Below are 21,523 nucleotides of genomic sequence, written 5' to 3'. Positions count from 1 at the left end.
ACTCTAGATGGTCGCAACGTGTGCACAATACTTTACTTACTAGCAGGAGTAGTTCTTATTTTAGAAGAAAATAACATATATAGTAACATAGGTACGGCTAGCCTATTTGTGGTGGCACTTTGTAGGGTTTTGAATTCCAAGAACAGATTAAAATTAATATTTTTAATTTATAGTCCCACTTCCTTAATTCACAAAAATGTGTTGTTATCTTGTATGCTTTTGAACAATTTTCATCTCAAAAAGTTCAGGCATATGCATAATTTTTCGTCGGCAATGCCTTGAAGAAATGAACAAATTTTATACCTAATATTTTTATTATGTTTATACCAATATTTTATTTTTCTTATTATCTTTACATGCATATTAGTAAACATAATTTGACGACGCGGTGTCACATCACACGTGAAACTACTTGAGGAAGGGCACATACTCCCCTGCATGACCTAGCCATTGAAATTAAGTTAACCTTGTAAAGTTTATTATCTTAATAAGATATCAAAACTAGACAGTCACATATTATATTATTCATGATCCATATGCTATTGGGCGGGGGGAGGGGGGGTGTTAGAGTTCAGCACTGATTGATGGAATATGATGTTGTGTCTTTGTATAGAATTTTGGATAATTCTCGCCTCATAAACTACTTTTTAGGTTAAGTTAGGCTCGAACTCCATTTACTTTCGCACATTGAGCAGGAGCTTTGTGAGACACCACCATAAAGTATATTCCCAGTGGCAGATGTAACATTATAGTTACGGATTCAATTGAACCCATAACTTTCGAAATAGAGCGTAAATTTATATGTAAAAATTTATTAAAATTGTAAGAAGTAGTGAATATTAACCCATAATTTTAAAAATATGATGATTCAATGTTAAAAACCTTAAACTTTAAACCCGTAAAATTATATTTAAATTTAGGATCCGCTTCTAATTCCCAACTCTCTTTTTGTATTTGGGGTAGGTAAAAGGCATGTTTAAATTTCCACTTTGTGCATGTTTTGTGAAGTCCACAAAAAGAAATATACGTTTCCTTACTTTTTGAGAAGGCATGCAATATTTGGGTTGGTGAGAGTAGGAAGAGGACATTCCTCAAAAAGGGAGAAAAGAGGAGAGGCCGAAAGCACAAAAATGTGGAAGGACCAAAAGAAACCATGCTAACTTTGATATTCCTTACAAAACCAATACTCATATGTTTCTCTATACGTTTCATATACATCTCATATATGTTTATATCTTGTGAGTTCACAAAACTCATGTGTTAGTTTTGTTAGTTGTTAAATCATTTTCATACACAAAAAAAGCAGTGCATAAAGCATCTCGCATTTACAGAGGGCCCGAGGAAGGACCACACCCTAGGGATTCGACATAGACAACGTATCCAAATATAAATATTAGTGACTACTTTCATAGTTCAAACCCGTGAGCTATAGGTCATATAGAAACAACTTTATCGTTGCTCCAAGTAGCGATCATGAGTTCAGAGTCATCCTTGTATCCACTAAGAGCTTTAAGGATATTGAAGATGCATGGATCGAAGATTTGAAGACCCAAAGCTTGCTAAAATGAAGATTCAATATTGCAGATTTAGCGTTACAGATAGGGATGGAAAAATGGTTAAAAAAATCAATTAACCATCCATATTATCCACTAAAAAATGGGTTGAATAATGAACTATTTAAAGACGGGTCAAATATGGATAAGAACAATATTACCCATTTAGAAAATGGATAACCAATGGATAACTAATGCATTTTAACTTTTACACTTGTAAAACCTCAAATTGGGGGTTCCTCAAGCTAGGGAGAATAGGAATTCTGGCAAAAGAAGTCATGGATAATATGATTATCAATATTATTCGCCGGCTAACCCATTTTTTATCTGTATTAATATGGGTTCGGTCAGATAATTTATCCATTTTTTCATTACCCGTTTTCGACCTATTCCATATCCCACCCGACCCGCCAGTTTGTCATCCCTAGTTACAAATCTAGAAGGTCGCGACCGCGAGCCAACAGACCGCGACCATGACATGTGCGAAGGAGGCTACATTATGCAAAATTGATCAAAGGCTAATTGGCCACATTTGTAATTAATTATTGTGGTCATATTTTTAATTAGTCATAGCTACTACAAAATAAGACGTATAATTTTTATATAATTTTTTTAATAAAAAAATTACTTAGTTGAGATGGAATATACGCGCAACACGCGCATTCTAAAGAGGGCTTCAAAACAAGGCATCATCATCCCCCATTTTATTTCCAAAAACACCCCACCCTACACCCACAATTGGGGCAGAAATAGACAAGCATACAGCTTGTTCATGATAGGATTGGTTCAATTTCAGTTCACATACACACACATATAAAATTAAATTATAATAAAATGGAAAAGAAAGAATGATCCAATAAATTATTGTATATGAATTCCCTACATTAATAGTTTGATTATGACCGACTATGCCTTTGACTTCTCGCCTCTATTAGGAAATTAGAAAGAATGACATATCTCCTAATTTCCATTTAAAACACATATATCTTTTAACAGAAAGCTCATCAAAATATGGTATTATTTGTTTTTGTTTCATTTAACATGCCACTATTTATTTAAAAATTATTAATATATGTAGAAATAATTTCACTTTAAATTTTTTATTTTACTCTTAATAATAAAGTTGTCTCTATATGGTGTACAGGTCATCTGTTCGAGCCGTGGAAGCAACCACTAATATTTACGTTATGATAAGTTGTCTGCATCATATCCCGTAGGATGCTGCCCTTTCCTGAATCCTCCATGAATACGAGATGCTTTGTGCATATCTAAGATTATAAGTTCCAAAAAATTCTTTTATTTTTCTTAAACTATGTTTCAGTTAAATAACGCCGGTACATAAATTGAAACACGTGTATATAAAGAAGCCAAATGAACAATCCCATCAAACTCTTAAATCAACCTTTAATTTCTTCCCTATCACTCACTCAATATATTTTGTCACTTTCTCATCCCAACAACCCTCTCCAAAATTCCTTCTTATGTCTTAATCTTCCTCATTTTCTTGATTTATCTTATCCTCTTCTAGTTTCTTTTAGTGTTTACAAATGGTGCCAACAAGTTCAGAAACTGTTCAAAACAGTAAAACTAAATCCTCCATTGAAGTTCCCAATACTCAACAGAAAGTTGAAATTTCAATATCTGAAAAGAAAATTTCTGCTCCTTCTTCCCCAGCTAATGGTGCAATAGCACAAACTGAAACTCTATCAGCTTCTGCTGCTACTGATAAATCTTTACAGAATTCTCAGAATGTTGATGATCAGGTAATTTGTTTATTATCTGTGTACTTAACATGTTTTAGCCGGTGGCGGAGTCACAATCAATCAAGGGGTATCAATGCGCTGGAAAATTACATCGTATTGTTAGATAAAAGATTTTGTTTTACATATATTTATTATATGTTGAATCCCGTTGATTTTTTAGCGTGTTTAGATTTTTGTATTTTGACACCTTGGTAAAAATTCTGGTCCCGTCACTTGGTGTGACTGATAATGTTGCTGTCATGTAATTAGAAGGTTCAACCCGTGGAAACAACCTTTTGCAGGGTAAGACTACGTATAATAGACTTTGTAGTTCCGGCCTTTTCCCGAACCCTGCGCATAGCGGGAACTCAGTGCACTGGGTTGGCCTTACATCTTGTCGGTATATAAAATGTTAAAATCGTAGAGTAAATGGCTAAATTTCATATTTTTCCTTTTTTTTTTTGTTCCTTGTTTACTTTTATTCATGTGCTTTGTTCATTAGCATGTCTTCCCAAGAACTAAAAGAGTGATGCTTTTTACAACAGTTTCCGTGAACTCTAGCTGTTAATGGCAGCCTTAATTTGTTTTTTATTAATTAAGAGATATGATTGTATAGGATAAGCACCAGGATAAGAATACAAGTTATGACCTAAATTAAGTTAATTGTTAGGAATTTAAAACCTTTCAAATATGTTCCGTGATTCTCTTATTTTGTCGTAGGGAATTCCTTTTCTCCTTTTTATATAATCAAAATAAAATTAGGTACAAGTTAATCTTGTTTGAATTGCATTTGCCTTTTACATTTCCAGGAAATGCTTCGTACGCACATTTTGGTTATAATGTAGGTGCAATTTTTTTTTTTTAAGAAAACCCAAGACGTGTTAATATAATAAAACAGTGACAATTGTACAATAAGTTTCGCTTATTTTCCTCATAAAAATTCTTCTTATTTAATTGTACGAGTCTAACTTCTATATTGACAATAAAATAAATATTTTTTACATTATTAAGTTACTTAATGAATAGTTATAGATAAATGTTCATAATAAATAGAAGTTAGTAATATTGAAAGTAAAATATATAACCTACTACAATATGTTGAAATATATTTAGAGTATTAAAATTCTTTCCGATATATTTTTCTTCTTGTTTGTGTCGTGTCTTGTTGAAGGAAAGCCTTGGTGTAACCGATAAAGTTGCTACAATGTGGCCAGAAGGTCATGAGTTCGAGCCGTGAAACTGCCTCTTACAAGAATGCGGGGTAAAACTACGTACAATAGACCTTGTGGTTAGGTCCTTTCCGGATCCTGCACATAGCGGGAGCATTAGTGCACCGGGCTGCTTTTTTGTGTTGTGTGTTGTTATGGTTCGACTCTTTCCCGGGTGTCGCGCATAACAGGAGTCAAGTGTACCTTACTGCTTTTTGTATTGTGTGTTGTTGGGGTTATGGTGGGGTTTACATGTTAGTTGGAGAAGAAAAGAGTTGTATTTTCAGCACGCCTCAATGAGTACAAATTCTAAAGACTAATTACTTTTGACGAAATAAAGAAAAAAACACACACACAGAGACATAAAAGATTATAACAAATAATTGAACATATATTGCCGCATGCATGCTAGACATAGTTTACCTTTTAAAACAATAATGACCACCAATATATAAGTAGCATATAGTAATGAGTGTTATCGAAAACTATAGTGTTTTATCTAGCTTATGAGTGAGTGCAATATTCAATGTAATTTCTTAAAAGTTAGAGTGGGGATATTAGTAATTTTCACAAGTATAACAATCAAAAGTGCATATTTTCAATTATAATTGTAAGAAATGTGCTTAACCAGATATCATAGGATCAAAATGAGAGTTTCTCCATGCATCAGGACTAAAAGTGAGTTTTTCCAAAATTTTTAGAATCATTTTATGTCTATTTTTGGGGAAAAAAAGTGAGAAATAACCTAATTTACAACTGATAATTGAAAAATAGCCATATTTTTAAAAATAATCAAAATTTAGCTACATTTTCATATAAAGATAAAATCTGAACAAAAACACCCAAAAATTCAAAAATTTCAGCATAATATGCTGGAGTTCAAATTTTTTTACATATGAGATTCCAGCAGCTTATACGCAGGAGCTCTATAATCCACCATATTATGCTGGAACTTTCAATGTCTTAGTTGTGGTATTTTTGTCCACATTTTATTTCCGCATAAAATAATGACTTTGCAAATGTTAGTTATTTTTCGATTACCAATCTGAAAACTGACTAGCCCATGCTATTTTTACTAATTTTTCTCTACCTAGATCTTCCGGTATCTCTTGGGCTTTTTTTTTTACTTTTAGTCCGCGCCCGAAACTATTTACATTTGGTAGCTAAAAAAATGTATAAAATTTGTATATAACATACACAATATATATATACAAAAAGTATATATTTATTTGGCTATTATTTTGGGAACGGCTATGCACTATTATTTTTTCAATGTATTTTCTTTTAAAAATATACTCCTCTTAAAAGGGCAAAAAGTGAACAAGAAAAAACAAAAGAGAATTTGATAGTGGGTGACAGTGTATGTATGTAAGCAGAAAAACAGACTGTTGTTGGAGAACAAAATGCCTCTTGATTATTTTCATCTCTATCTCTGCTCTCAACTTTCTGCAAATTCTCAATCTCTTTAAAACCTTCATCCCCAGCAGTAGAACAGATTCAAGAATTAAAATTCATGGATTCATAGTAGGTATATTTTAAAATTATATTCACATGTATATGCCGGTATCATTAGTGTTAGTCTAGTATTTTCATTTCTTTGTATCAGCATATTTCTTTTTCTATATGTCGTTTCTTTTGCTTCAATTATTATATCACCTTTGCTTGCTATGGTTACTACTTGTTATTTCGGCTTCCTTTTTAGTTTTTGTCCCTCTTGAGCCGGAAACAGGCTCTCTACCTTCCCTCCTCAGACCCCAATTTATGGGATTTCACTGGGTTTATTGTTGTTGTTGTGTTTTTTAAAATTATTTTCACATGTATATATAATTTGAGTCGAAAATAATCCTTTGCATGTGTGAAATGATATAATTGAGACACAATGTGGTAAAGCTTTTTTAGGTAGCTTCAAGTAACATTTATTTTCAAAAACTTGTGACATGATCTCTGAATTGAGACAATATATGGTAAAGGGTGTTCCTTTAGTTGATTATCTAAATGATTCTTTTAGTGTGCTGATTAGCACAGTATTGTTCCTCTGTTGTTATATGAAACTATTACTATTCAGAGAGTCACAGTACAAAAAAAAACAGCCTAGTGCACTAAACTCCCGCTATGCGCGGAGTTCGAAGAAAGATCGGACCAGAAGGATCTATTGTACGCATCACTACCCTGCATTTCTGCAAGAGGCTGTTTCCACGGCTCGAACCCGTGACCTCCTGGTCACATGGCAGCAACTTTATTAGTTACGCCAAGGCTCCCTCTCAGAGAGTCGGAGTATTTTCTAAAAAATTTGAGATACTTTAGAAGTATTTGTAACTAAAAAATGTGATTTGCATATTTTTTTATGTAGCTTCAGCTTTCAAGTAAATTTATTTCCAAAAGTTGTGACATGATCTCTAAATTAAGACAAAATTAGTAGATGTTTTGATTCTCTTACTTTGTCCCCATCATGTTTTTTGTCTTTGGACAGAGAAGTAAATGTTTATTTATCTGCAATGAGTTGATATGTGTTTCTTATACTGTTAAGATTTGATGATAAATGCAGAAAGTAAGGGGAGAAGCCACAATTCCAATGGGGAATTACAATGATGCTGAGTACATAGGGATTAATGAAGTTGTATCTCCAAGGGCAAATGATCCTAGGAAACTTTCACTCTTGCCTCTAGTTTTCCTCATATTCTATGAAGTAGCAGGTGGTCCATTTGGTGTTGAGGACACTGTACAAGCAGCCGGTCCACTTCTTGCACTCGTCGGGTTCTTGGTTTTCCCGATCATATGGAGTGTCCCTGAGGCACTGATCACAGCTGAATTAGGCACCATGTTCCCCGAAAATAGTGGCTATGTTGTTTGGGTTTCATCTGCTTTGGGTCCATTTTGGGGCTTTCAACAAGGTTGGGTGAAATGGTTAAGTGGAGTCATTGATAATGCCCTTTACCCAGTTTTGTTTCTTGATTATCTGAAATCAGGAATTCCTGCATTAGGTGGTGGACTTCCTCGAGTTATCGCGGTATTAGGTATCACGTTGGTTCTAACTTATATGAACTATAGGGGTTTAACTATTGTTGGATGGGTTGCTGTTATGCTCGGGATATTGTCGATCCTTCCTTTTGTCGTAATGGGGTTCATTTCGATTCCAAAACTAAGGCCTGCGAGGTGGTTGGTGGCGGATGTGCATAATGTCGATTGGAACTTGTATTTAAACACTCTCTTTTGGAATCTGAATTATTGGGATTCGATTAGTACTCTCGTAGGAGAAGTGCATAACCCGAAGAAAACTCTGCCTAAGGCTCTTTTTTATGCTGTGATTCTAGTCGTTTTATCGTACTTTTTCCCTCTATTAGTTGGTACTGGAGCTGTTCCACTCGAGCGTGACTTGTGGACGGATGGTTATTTCTCGGATATTGCGAAAATCTTGGGTGGAGTCTGGCTAAGATGGTGGATTCAAGGGGCTGCTGCATTGTCAAATATGGGGACGTTTGTGGCCGAGATGAGCAGCGACTCGTTTCAGCTACTTGGTATGGCCGAGAGAGGGATGCTACCGGAGTTCTTTGCAAAGAGATCACGTTATGGAACACCTTTAGTCGGTATCCTCTTCTCAGCTTCTGGTGTGATTTTACTTTCATGGATGAGCTTTCAAGAGATTGTAGCTGCAGAAAATTTCTTATATTGCTTTGGAATGATCTTGGAATTCATAGCATTCGTACGATTAAGAATAAAGCTCCCAAATGCATCGCGCCCATTCAAGATACCTGGTGGAACAGTTGGAGCCATCCTACTGTGTATTCCTCCGACCATACTCATTGGTGTCGTTTTGGCATTTTCTTCAGTTAAAGTCATGATTATAAGCCTCGCTGCTGTTGCAATCGGGTTGGTGATGCAACCGTGTCTTAAGCGTATTGAGAAGAATAGATGGTTGAAATTCTCCATTAGTTCTGATCTTCCTGACATTCATCACGATACTGGAGCATTACTTCATTGATTCTCATATATTGTAGCTTTATAACGTACAACTCCTCTACTAACAGGACATAGCAGCAGCTGCATGGAATCCAGAACATCTATGGAGCACGCGCATAGATAAAAGAGACATTTCACAAGGTAGCTTTTTAATCTTGTAAGCTTGTGTTTGCCCTGATCCTAGACCTATTTTTCCAGGTGTTTGCATTAGAAACAGATGATGATATGGTTTCTCTTTTATATATGAAAAGTTGCAAAAAATGTTAACTTTATTTCTGCTCTCTTTTACTCTACTCGCTTTATCCAAAATGCATTTAAACGATATCCATTCTCTTCGTATTCGAGAGTAACCTGTAAATGATTGTATCTACTGAATATTGGTATGCTTTTCTGAATATATATTGAGCTTTCAACTCGTCTTCGTTGTCTGCTTAGTTAGAAAATTTTGTGCAGAAGTTGTTCACAACATGTTATGGTACTGATGTTGAAAAATAGGTCCACAAGTCATATTTCTTTGCATCATAAAGATCAACCCAACAATCTTGAATGAAATGAACTTTGCTAATTCTGAGATGAGACTTAACAGCTTTCTCTGCCAGCATTATGATCCTTGTTTGTAAATATCATTGCTCGGGTGTGGCCCAACGGGCAATGAAATGGGTGAAACTATGAGAGACCGGAGTTCAAATCGTAAAGAGACAGAAAAATTAAGCGACTTCTTTACCATATGCCTAAGCCTTGGCGGTTAATGTCAGTACATGTGCTAGTACTGCTGGAATAGTTGAGGTGTACACAAACCGGCCTAGACTCCATCATCATATAAACTTGAACTCGAATAGTTGAGTTCAAGTTGTCATTTTAAGGATCTTTCACTTGAATATATATATATTAAGAATGCAATCACAAGTCTAAAGAGTATCTATCTTGTGATATGCGCAATGAAAGACTCCAATTCCATGCGAGCAGCACCTCCTTTCTGTGTAGATTGTCTTACAGCTTCTCCCAGTTCCTTTGCTTTGTTCCTAATCACATCACCTTCTTCTGATGTCATTAACTTCCTCACAACATTCTCAATAGCGGACGCAGTGATAAGCTCGTCGCGTTTCTCCCACTCCCTAACAGCCAGGCCTATTTTCAATATTTCTGTCACCAAGAAACCATTTTTTGGTTGGTCATAGTGCATAGGCCAAGTAGCTATTGGGACTACCAAAGTTATGCTCTCTATGCACGAATTCCAACCACAATGACTCAAAAACCTGCCCGTGGAGGGATGAGCCAAGATTTCGGGTTGTGGTGCCCATTCTCGAACTACTAAGCCCACCCCTTTTGCTCTTTCCTCAAACCCTTCTGGCAACTTAAGTTTTTTAGATTTTCCAGAATTATCAACTTCATCTGCGTCTCTCAACACCCATATAAAGTTCTGTTTGCTTAGCTCTAATCCCATGGCGAGCTCCTTGATTTGTTCACCAGAAAATGAAGTAGTAGTCCCAAACGACACATAAAGAACTGATTTTGGAGGTTGTTTGTTTAGCCAATCCAAACAGTACTCATTTTGGAGGTCCGACTGCCCATTGTTTCTTGTTTTGTGTACTTGCAAGTTGTGCCATCAAGTCAATAAAAGTACTACTACCTTCAACTACTTGGCTTGTATTATAAATATCGCCCGTGCTAAGACTTATATACTGAGTCTGAAAAGCTCCTAGGTGCACGAATATGTCATCGGGGTAACATCCTTTGAGAGAGGGTAGCTTTTTAAGTTGTTCTTCTTCAAGCGGGATGGGCATCCCCGCTACTCTACATTTGTGACTACAGTACATATCGAAACTAGAAGTGCAGAGGAAGATATAGGATTCAATATTGGGAAAGGAAGAAAAATCTTGAACTTTATAGGACATTAAGAAATCATGAACAACGACTACTCTTCTTGCTTTAGATGAAATATCTTGAAAGAAGGAAGCAATGGGCTCGTGCAAAAGCATAGAAGCATTCCAGAGTGGGCTCGTGATTTTGGGGGCAAGTGCACATATAGTCATTCTCATGGATGCTATTTAGAGATTAGCCCATACCTATTTTGTCCTGAAATTTTAAACTAAAAATCTCAACTTCAAGATAAAATGTCCTGAAATTTTGAACTGAAAAACTGAAATTCAGGACGCACTGGCTAATTCCTAAATAGCAGCCATTTAGAGTGGCTACATGGTGTCATTTCTACGGGATTTTGCTCAAGCAAGCATTGGGAACTACGAGGGTGGAGATGGAGGAGTAATTGAGAAGTCATGGAATTGGATTTTGGATATGTCTGAAGGATATAAGGCGTCGGCTCGAACCCTGGCCTGACGGTTGTTGGTGGCTAAACCGCCATAGTATAGGCGGAGACGATGAAAGGATAATAGACAAGCAAGTTGAAGATATTAACTGAGATGACCTTGACCTGGAAATGGCACCATGACTACAACTACTTCATCATCCATTGTTTAGTCCCTGGTTTTCAAGATTGTCACTCATGTTATTCATGGATTTTGAGGATTCACTTTTTCTTTAAGGTAATAATTATTGAAACAAAAGTAATTAAAAAGAGAACAATTTGGAAACTTATATTGGAGTAATTGATACATTTAATACCCTTACCAACAACACCACCCAAAACACCTAAAACAAAACACATTTAATCCACCACCTCTTGCAGCACAAGACATCCACAAAACAATACACATTTTCTTTTATTTCTCCTTGGTGTCCGATGCATGTATTAGATTTAGGGCCCGACTAAATTTGCATTCACGCGGGAAAGTTTTATATTGGAGGATAAAGTAATCCTTAACAGAGGCGACTGTATACGAGACTTGATCAACTCGAAACCTCTGATTCAGAACAAAGGAGTATTCATCACTCTATCAGAACTCTTATGAATAAAACAATACACATAAGTAATACATCTCACCCAACGACTAGATTAAGTGGGTAAAAAAATGGGTCTTGGTCCCACAATTATATTATAAAAAAGCATTTACCAATATATACAGTGATTTTCCGATGGTTTTATCTAAGTTTCCCGTTTGAATTTTAAAGAAACAAAAGAATATTTAAGTGATCTTTTATTATTACCAAAATGTTTTCGTTTCCCAATTTTCCTTATTCCTTTCAACTGCATATAATGGTGATTAATAATAGTAATTTAGTTGGATAAATCACACTATCAAGTTCATCTACCAAAACGGGAAAAATATGTACAAATATTTTCCAATAAAGGGAGGCCCTATTCCTTTTAAATTTTTTTGCTTCAATTCTGTTCTTAATATATTTGTAATACTTGACGTGAAACACATGTGCAATGGATGTGTCTAATGATCGACTTTGGCCTTCAACATTCATAACGCCTATGTAGGTGCAACTAGCATTTTCAGGAACACTTTTGCCTCACTTTCAACCTTTCACTGAAGTGGCTTGGGTGATTTTTTTGGTCTTCTTTTCTGTAGAACAGTATAATATTTTGTGAAACTGGAACTGATTTGGAAGAGAGTTTGAGTTTTGAGTAGTTCAATATAGTTTGGGAGTAATATTTGTAGTTTAAGAAGCAGAAAATAAGCTTTAACGGAGAAATTTGGTTTCTCCTACGTGCCTATGTACACGAGAAGTTCACTAGTACTTGTCAAAAATAATCAATGATAATGTTTGTAGTTGCAATTAACACGAATGCTTATGCATGCATTTTCTTTTTGTTCCCATGTAAAGGTGATGAACAACAGATATGGTTTTACAGCTCAAACTACTTCTTTAGATTTTTTTAAAAGGAATACTTCTCTTCTAACTTTTCCACTTTCTACACTATCCATCAAAAGTATTACATTCCTTTTCTTTTGAGTGGATGAATCGGGAATGTATTAAATAAAATAAAAAGTAAATCCTGATGTTAGTGCTGGAAAAAGTTAAATGTGTATAAGCATTTATGATAATTGACGTGTGATAAACGTGCAATGTACGTGTTATCTTTTTAAAAAATGTTTATGTTATTTTTTGAATTGTCTTTCCTTTGTGAGGTCCAATAGATTTTTGTTTATCAATTTCTATATATTAATCTTTGCAGTATAAAATTCAACTGCTATAATGGTGATTAATGTTAGTAATTTAGTGAGAGAAATCACATTATCAATTTCATGTAGCAAAATGAAAAAAAATATGTATTCTCTCCGTTCAATTTATGTGACACTTTTCGTTTATTAAGAGTCAATTTGACTAATCTTAAAGCTAAATTGAATTAGCTTAAATTAATATTTTAAAATTAAAATTTATATATTCATAAAATATAAGTAAAGTACGATAAGTTGTAATTCTTTTTATGTCAATATGCTGAAAGAATATATCTTAAAATATTAGTCAAAGTTCACATAGTTTGAATATCAAAAATCAAAAAGTGTCACATAAATTAGATTAGAGAGAGTAATATTTTCCAAAAAAAGAGGTGCTATTTTCTTTTAAATTTTTGTATTTCAGTTAATATTCTTAGTACAAAAAATTTGTTAAAATCACGTGAGACACACGTGCAATCTTGTGACCATTCTTTATATACGATATAACTTTTTTCTTACCCTATTCCTAAGCTATTCATGTTTGCTCTTCAGCATTCATAACTCTGGTAGGTGTAACTAGTATTTTCATGGCCACTTTTATCTCGCTTTTAACCTTGCATTAAAGTTGCTTGGGTGATTTTCTTGGTCTTCTTTTCTGTAAAGCAGTGTGACATTTTGGGAGGCTGAGACTGATTTGGAAGAGAATTGTGTTTTTAGAGGTAGCATTATTTAGGAAGCAGAAATGAGCTTTAATGGATACTTATGCATGAGTTTTCTTGTTGTTTCCATGCAAAGGTGGCGAAGAATAGGCAAGATTTTACGGCTCATAATACTTATTTAGATTCTCTTCTTTTGCTAAGAATTTTGCTTTTTTAACCTTTTCACCTTCTACATTACCCTCCAATTTTTTACTTTTCTTTTCTTTTGAGTTGATGAATCTAGAATATATGAAATAAATGCAATATTTTCCACCAAAAAAAAGGAAATGCAACATTTCCTAAGAAAGGAATTTTTTTTCCTTTAAGATTTTTTCTTCAATTTTTATTCTTGATATAAAATTTGGTACAATTTATAACGTGAAATATACGTGCAACGTGTTGAATGACTAATCTTTATATAAGATAAATCTTCTTTCCTACCCTCTTACGAAGCTACTCCTTTAGCCTTCAGCATTCATAATGATGATAATGGCCATGAGGTATATAATTATATAAGAATTATTAGATTGATTGCATTATATATTTTCTAGTTCTGTTGATATATTTTATCTGAAATTATCAATTAAAAATACATTTTTTTTAAAAAGGGCAAGAATAGAAGATAATAATGCAATATACGTGAGAAAGTAATAGTTGAAAAGGAAAAAGAGCTTTAATGTAGGAAGTTGTGTAACGACCCGACCGGTTGTTTTGAGCTCTAGCGCATCGTTCAGTAGTTTGAGGCCATGAGAAGCTTCACTTCAGGTATTATGACTTATGCGCTTGATTGGAATTGAATTCCGGGAAGTTCGGAGTTTATTTGGAAAGAGAATTCTCATTTCGGGAGCTTTAAGTTGAAAGAATGGACTAAGATTGAATTTTTGAGTAAACGACCTCGGATTCGGGATTCGAAGGTTCCAACAGATTCGTATAATGATTTCGGACTTGGGCGTATGTCCGGATCGGGTTTTGGAAGACCCAGGAGCGTTTCAGCGCCTATTGTGGAAGTTAGCATTTTGGAAGAATCTCATAAGTTTGGGTTGAAGTGCATTTCAGTGTTATCAATGCCCGTTTAGGATTCCGAGACTGGGAATAGCTCCGTATGATGATTCTGGTATTGGAAGTGCGATTGGAAGTGAATTCGGAGGTCCGTAAGTCATTTTGGAGTCATTTGGCTAAAGATGGAAATTTGATGGTTTTTGAGAAGTTTGACCGAAATTGGACTTTTTGATATCGGGGTCGGATTCCGATTCTGGAAGTTGGAGTAGGTCCGTAATGTCAAATATGACTTGTGTGCAAAATTTGAGGTCAATCGGACGTGATTTGATAGGTTGAGGCATCGAATGTAGAAGTTTGAAATTCTAAAGTTCATTAAGCTTGGATTGGAGTGCGATTCATGGTTTTAGTGTTGTTTGATGTGATTTGAGGCTTCGAGAAAGTCCGTGTTATGTTTTTAGACTTGTGCGGGTGTTTGGTTTGGAGCCCGGGGGGCTCGGGTGTGATCCGGGATATCTTCAGAGTGATTTCCTAAGAAATAGGATTTCTGGTACTGGTGTGATTGCAATTGCGATGCATTGGTCGCAAATGCGACCTCGCATTTGCGAGTTTCTGTTCGCATTTGCGAGCCTGGGCTTCTAGGGGAAAGTTCGCATTTGGGAACGAAGGATCGATTTTGCAAGGCTGTCACCTTCGCATTTGCGACAATATACCGGAGCAGGGTGGGCTAGGCTTCGCATTTGCGATGCAATTGTCGCAAATGCGACATCGTATTTGCGAGCCGGATGTCGCAAATGCAACATTTGCGACTGGAACTCAGGGCTTTTTATCCCGAGACTTAGCCCATTTCCTTCATTTCTCTCTTGGCCTTAGGCAATTTTGAGAGCATTTGAGGAGGGGTTCCATCATCATCAAAGAGGTAAGTAATTTCTACACATCATAAGTTAAATACATAGATTATGAGTAGATTAACATGTGAAAATTAGGGAAAATCAAGGGTTTTAGATGAAAAATCTAGAATTTGGTAAAGCCAAGATTTAACCACGAAATTTGTTAGGGAATGGAGTAAAAATCATATATTCTTGATCCTTAGGTTATGGGTAACAATTTTCTTCAAAAATTTCCGGAATTCGGGCACGTGGGCCCGGGGATGAATTTTAGGAACCTTGCATTTAGGGTTGGAAAATTGGTTTAATAATTAGAATATGAACTATTGAGCATGTATTGACTAGTTCTTACCCTATTTGAATAGTTTTGGATCGTTTGGCTCCAAACTGGATGTTTGAGCGAGTTCTTGAATCGGAATATAGGCTTCGGAGAGAGGTGAGTCTCCTTTCTAACCTTGTATGAGGGAATTGTCCCCATAGGTGAGTTAATTGGTTATGTTCTTCTATTTGTGGGGGCTACATACGCATGAGGTAACGAGAGTCCGTGCGTAGCTACTATTATGCTATTGTCCGGGTAGTCTAGGACCCAAAAACATACTGTACTTGGAAATATTTGTAATCCTATTGACGGTTTGAATTGCTTAAATCACATCGGATTAGTAAGTGAATTTCTAAAAGATTGAGCTTCATTTTCTTGAATTGTAAAAAGAGAATTGGATTTTCCTTGGATAGTTGTTCCCTGATGAAGTCTCGATTAACTGTTTGAATATGTGATTCTATGTGTACCTGCGTCACATGTATGATTTGCAAGCAGGGTGTTTGTTTATTTTATGTTGACCGCGTTGCATGGATGATTCGCGAGCGGGATAATAGATGCATATATGGTTTGCGTCGTTTGACCCTCAGCGGTGCACATTTACATTTATGTTGGATCGGGCTGTTAGACCTCGGCATGATATGCGCATGCTTGTATTGTTTCTTGAGATTTATAAAAGTTGACATTTGCCTTTCCAGGCCGGAGATAAAGTGATAAAGATAATGAAAAGTAAATCTTTGAAAATCCATTATTATTTGGGAAGTTGTTTACCTGCTATCTGGCTTTATGAATTATAATTGTTGTTTTATAAAATTCCCTGATCTCCTTACATTTTTACTATATTATCATTGGACTACTAGTAAGTGTCGAAATCGACCTCTCGTCTCTACTTCTTTGAGATTAGACGGGATACTCATTGGGTACACGTTATTTTTGTACTCATACTACACTTGCTGTGCATTTTTGTTGCACAGACACATGTATGTCTAGTGGCCTAGTTGGGCGTTGTGGCATGGTTGATACAGAGACTTAGGTGAGTTGCACCTCTCGAGACGACCCGCAGCCAGCAGAGTCTCCTTCAGAGTATTGTACTGTATTTTTTCTGTCCAATTTGTATTCTGGGCAGTAGTTGTATTACATTATTTCCTAGAAACTGCTCATGTACTTGTGACACCGGGTTCTGGGATGATTATGGGGTATTCTGTATTAACTCCTAGACATTATTTTATTTATTTTGTAAAGATTATCTTTTACTAGCCAAATTGAAGGAAAATCATAGTTTTTATAATTATTTAAACGAGAATTTAATTAAGTATTTATGGTTGGCTTACCTAACAGCGGTGTCTGGTGCCATCACGACTCTTAATGGAATTTGGGTCGTGACAACATGCTATCAGAGCACTAGGTTCCCTTAGGTTTCACGAGTCATGAGCGAGTCTAGTAGAATCTTGTGGATCGGTACGGTGACGTCTGTACTTATCTTCGAGAGGCTACATGGCTGTTAGGAGCACTTCCCTCCTTGATTCCTCATCGTGCGATTTGGTTCCTTTGAGGCTTATGCCTTTATTTCTTTCCTACTTATTCTTACGCGACGTAAATCGCTTGTTATAAATCAAGAATTGAGGAATTGTAATGGTACTACAGACATGGTATGGGATGTTTCTCCCGGTATAGTTGATTGGGCTATTGTCGTCGCCTTGAGGAAGGATTTTTTCTGTCATTTCAGCTCTGTAGCTGTACTTTTTAGAGCATTGAGGCTATGCACAGGTTGCTATGATACTCATGAATGGATATCTCACGGTATTTGATGTGATGGTGGGATGTTTGTCCATGTGTGGAAACAGTGTATGACTTGATAGGAGGTCAACCCAGTGCATGATTTCGAGATTCGGTATTTCATTTCTGGCGGACAAAAGCAATTGGCCTATGAATGTCTAGATTTGGATCGATGGAGTAACGAGACTTGGAGTTTTCAAGTATGGTGGAAATTTTTATCTGCGACGCGGTGTCGTCATCCTCGATGGAATATGTTAAGGTCACCAGTGTTATGATCTTCTGTGATTCACCTTTAGGGTAAGATATTGTGAAATAATATTGGAGAAACGACTGTTAGATATCGTGGGGTGCGGTGGTTCTGGATTGAATCAGTATTTCTAATGCTGACGGCTCTAGAAAAATGATCTTCGGAGAGGTTTAAAGTTAGTAGCGATCTGTGGGTTCAAGTGTTACGAAGATAGATTTTTATTTAAGGCAACAACTGAGCGGCAAAGGATGAAGAAGTACATGTGGGGAGTGTCAGGCGGTGGTTAAAATTTCTAGAAGGCCAAGTATAAAAAGCAAAGGTCGAATAGTCGATTAAAGGGGTGAGTTCCGCCAAAGTGGGAGAGTGGCGGAGTTGCATATGGGCTTGGTGGTAGGACGACTACGCACCTTAAGGAGAGTTTGGAATGATTTGGGAATTTTAGTGATTGGTGATTGGGGTCTACGGATTTAATTTGGAGCATGGGATATTATGCGGTAGGAAATTTGATATAACGGAAAGGAGTTGCTTGAAATGAAGAAGGATATAACATAACTTTGAATTGGAAGGATGTTTCCGCACATCTAATTGATGTTTACGAGGGGTGAATGGACTTGTGCAGCTAGAGAGTGAGCTCGCACTCAGGATGGGTTATTGATGTCGTAGTGATGGTACCCCGTGCAGCAGCATTGGAAGATGTCAGAAAGTGATTTCCATAGGTGGGTTATTCCCTGTGAGCAGGTTAGCGGTCGCATGGTTGGCAAAACTTTTGCGGAGGATTTTACAGGCCATTCCGGTGAGAGGTCGAATATGTGAATGTTGATGGAAATTCAGGGTGTTCATGAAGTGCTAATGGAAGGATTTCAAGAAATCTGGAGGTTTAATTGCGCGAGGTCATGTCAATAATAGATAAAGAATCTTGGTGAATTCCAGAGGTGTGTACTAGTGCCTTCAAGCTAAGTGGGAGAGTCACACCGCCTATGATTGGGTTGCATGGTTAGCTACTTGCAAGGTTTCTGGTTATTAACATATTGATGGGTTATTTCAGCTACAGAAAAAAGACATAAGTGGTAATTTGAGCAAAGGGATTGTTAAAGGTGTGTTATGTTTGGCCTTATTGGCTCATGTTCCGACTTGGGAAAGGATTCAGGATTTATGCCTTGTATAGGTGCGGGTTTCAAGGGAAGTGATTCTGTTGGGTGCTTTGTTGAGAGAGTATTCATATGCTAAAAGATTCATGGAGTTGATTATATGGAGTTGATTATATTCAGGGCGAAGTCAGAGCGGGTGGCTCTCAACAACGGCCCTAGTGGATTCAAAGGGGTAAAGTGTGGTGCCTAATGATTTCGAGCCTATAGGTACGATTAAGAAGCAAGCTTTGTAGCAGCTTATAAGAAGAGGAACAGAATGTCTTATGATGTTTTGACTTGTAGTGTAGCACTTGGGAGGAATGAAATGGTTCGTGGGATTTGAGACAGCATGGTCTCGTGATTCAAGGTCACTCGGGATGAGTGCGGATGGAGTGTGTTATGTGTTGAATGGAGTTATTATTATTTCTAAGGCAATCAAGGATAAATTGGAAGAAGATAGATTGGTTAGTCATAGTTGAATTGGCATATTAGTGGTAGTGATCAGTTCCTTCAGCGTGATCAAGTTTTGCAAGTGATTTGTGACGGAACATATGAGGCTTGTCGGCCGCCGTAATTGATGTTATTTAGGAGTATCCTACTGTTATAGCCTGTTATGTGTAGGCAGATCCCGGAAGGGCTAAGGTGGCTTAGACTACTACTTAGAGATTTGCATATTCTATGATTATGAGAATTCACTCGTGTGTTGCTATGGTTCTCTTGGGATAAGTTATGTAAAAGGTTTTATATGATAAAGTGTTAATCTATTAGTGGTTCCAGAGTTATGATGAAAAATCGTGTTCTATCGTATATTGGCATGTTGGGTGCAGTGAGTAGTATGGAATTCGAAGTGAGGATCAAGATTGCAGTTCGGTATTGGCAAGAATGTCACGAGCTCGGATAAGTAGGAAAGGAGTTTCGATGTTTAAAGTAAGTTGGTATTGTCTTCAACGTCACCTGAGATCGGTGTTTTGTGGTAAAAGATTTGCATCCTGGTTAAGGATTCTTGATCGCTTTTCAGCGTTAGTGTGGCCGGTGGTTTGGATGTACAGACCTGTTATATGTTACGGAAGGTTGTGGGAGCGTGCCCCATGGGAAGGTTGTATAAGTGTGGCATGTAGTCACTTAATTGATTGAAGAGTTAAACCAAGTATGAAGATTGTGGTGATGACGTTAAATTGAGAATTGATGCCTGGAGGGCACTCGGTCTATTGGGTTGTGGACTGTGGAGGATTACTCCGGTTATGATAGTTGTTCTTGTGCGCTATGAGAAAAGGGGAGTTATTATGGACCTTTGAAAGGTTATTATCTTAGTTCAGTGCGATCAGAATCAGCTTGAGGTTTGTGGATGGATTTAATGTGAATATGGGCTCTATATCAGGCCAGATGTGTTCATTTCAGCAATACGCTCCTTTGGACAAGTAGTCGGGGTACTATTTCGTCGTTAGCTATTTCATGTAATGATATGTTGCACCGTATGAGTTGTGAGATGGATTGGAAAATTTCTTATGTGCTGAGGTTCCGCGTAGAGATAATGTTATATGAGCAGGATGGCTCTCGAGATTCAAATCGTATATCACACCTCAGTTGTGCTTGAGTTTTGTATCCTATGGCACCATATGTCTCCCCAGGGATGGTATTATGCACTTAGCATGCTTGTGATCGATATTCGGTATTTTGTTGTGATGAGCAATTTAACTCGATGTATATCTCCTTATATGAATTATATGTGTGGATCGGGTGGCACGCCGCCATGGGTATGTTATTTGGATCAGGTTGCACGCCGCAACAGTGTGATGTTGAGTATAGTTCCCTATATCTATTTTTATGTGTTTTGTTTCCTATTTTCTGAGGGAAACTCATATTAGCTATATGCCCGCGTCGAATGTATGATTTGTGAGCGGGGTGTCTATTCAATTATGTTGACCACGTCGCATGTATGATTCGTGAGCGGGGTAATTGGATTTCCTTTTTAGAGTTCGTTTCCTTTATGTATCATGTTCGAATTGGTAGCCTATTGGCACATTGGGATATTATATGAGACTTTTTGATCATGTCCGGGGTGGCTTATTGCCTGAGCAGTTCGTATTGAGTGAGACGAGATCGTGGATTTAGGATCATTGCAATTTGATTATATGAAGTATACTCAGGAGCGAAGACCATTATTTGGTTCAGAATGAGGTGATGGTTCCTGTCAGGAATATAGACCCAATGAATTATTGATTCGGCAGTTAGTTATGAATTTCTACACATCTCTCCCGTCGTGGCAGTATTGTAAGAGTTAGAGCAAGACATATGTATGTCATGAGGTGCATTGGGAGCATCAGATTCATGGAATTTCAACTAAATTGATTAGAGAATGTTATTGTGGTCCTGTGAGTAAAGTGGTGCAAGGTGTGAATTCAGCCAAGGTATATAGTCATGTTTTGGTGCTGCGTGTAGTTATTGATTTGGTGAGCGTATGTTGGAAAAGGACTGGCAGAGAATTCCGAATGTTGGAATTGGGCTCTAAGGCTTATTTGCCTAAGGGAAAAAGGGTATCTTCATATTGATCGAGCTAGGGTGGCCAGTTGAGTTGTGGTAGCACGGATAGGTGCTTGAGGTGTTAAAAAGTGATTTCGGGCAACTCCAGCGCGGTTCTTAGTACGTTCGAGGACGAACGTATCTTTAAGTGAGAGAGAATGTAACGACCCGACTGGTTGTTTTGAGCTCTAGTGCGTCGTTCAGCAGTTTGAGGCCATGAGCAGCTTTACTTCAGGTATTATGACTTGTGTGCTCGGTCGGAATTGAATTCCGGGAAGTTCGGAGTTTATTTGGAAAGAGAATTCTCATTTCGGTAGCTTTAAGTTGAAAGAATGGACTAAGTTGTATTTTTGAGTAAGCGACCTCGGATTCGGGATTCGAAGGTTCCAGCAGGTTCGTATGATGATTTCGGACTTGGGCGTATATCCA

At 36.9% G+C, this 21,523-nt stretch overlaps 2 protein-coding genes across 4 annotated transcripts; one reads left to right on the top strand and one right to left on the bottom strand.

Moving 5' to 3' along the window:
- Window positions 1-2,957: 2,957 nt before the first annotated feature.
- LOC104242819 (probable polyamine transporter At1g31830) lies at window positions 2,958-8,877 on the top strand. Of its 3 annotated transcripts, none has more exons than XM_009797915.2 (2): window positions 2,958-3,316; window positions 7,049-8,877. In XM_009797915.2, the coding sequence occupies exons 1-2, from the start codon at window positions 3,101-3,103 to the stop codon at window positions 8,480-8,482; spliced, it is 1,650 nt and encodes a 549-aa protein (XP_009796217.1). In that variant the 5' UTR covers window positions 2,958-3,100; the 3' UTR covers window positions 8,483-8,877. The 3 variants fall into 3 exon arrangements, with proteins under 3 accessions (XP_009796217.1, XP_009796218.1, XP_009796220.1); XM_009797916.2 differs by lacking the exon at window positions 2,958-3,316 and adding an exon at window positions 5,851-6,027; XM_009797918.2 differs by lacking the exon at window positions 2,958-3,316 and adding an exon at window positions 5,941-6,031.
- A 450-nt stretch (window positions 8,878-9,327) lies between these two features.
- On the bottom strand, window positions 9,328-10,931 carry LOC104242820 (zeatin O-xylosyltransferase-like). Its single transcript, XM_070165561.1, has 3 exons — window positions 10,886-10,931; window positions 10,091-10,387; window positions 9,328-10,050 (listed from the first exon to the last, which is right to left on the bottom strand). The coding sequence occupies exons 1-3, from the start codon at window positions 10,929-10,931 to the stop codon at window positions 9,380-9,382; spliced, it is 1,014 nt and encodes a 337-aa protein (XP_070021662.1). The 3' UTR covers window positions 9,328-9,379.
- Window positions 10,932-21,523: the final 10,592 nt, after the last annotated feature.

This window comes from Nicotiana sylvestris, chromosome 12 (assembly GCF_000393655.2).
Source record: "Nicotiana sylvestris chromosome 12, ASM39365v2, whole genome shotgun sequence".
Classification (NCBI taxonomy): Eukaryota; Viridiplantae; Streptophyta; class Magnoliopsida; order Solanales; family Solanaceae; genus Nicotiana; species Nicotiana sylvestris.
Note: the sequence above shows the minus strand (reverse complement) of the source record. Positions and strands in the feature narration are given on the sequence as shown.

What these genes read in the sequence shown, in the direction of transcription:
- LOC104242819 (XM_009797915.2), top strand. Translation starts at nt 3,101, where the DNA reads ATGGTGCCAACAAGTTCAGAAACTGTTCAAAACAGTAAAACTAAATCC. An exon ending in CTCAGAATGTTGATGATCAG is followed by an intron (nt 3,317 to 7,048) that starts GTAATTTGTTTA and finishes TGATAAATGCAG; the next exon opens with AAAGTAAGGGGAGAAGCCAC.
- LOC104242820 (XM_070165561.1), bottom strand. Translation starts at nt 10,931, where the DNA reads ATGGATGATGAAGTAGTTGTAGTCATGGTGCCATTTCCAGGTCAAG. An exon ending in GGTGCCATTTCCAGGTCAAG is followed by an intron (nt 10,388 to 10,885) that starts GTCATCTCAGTT and finishes TTTCATCTAAAG; the next exon opens with CAAGAAGAGTAGTCGTTGTT. An exon ending in TACAAGCCAAGTAGTTGAAG is followed by an intron (nt 10,051 to 10,090) that starts GTAGTAGTACTT and finishes ACAACTTGCAAG; the next exon opens with TACACAAAACAAGAAACAAT.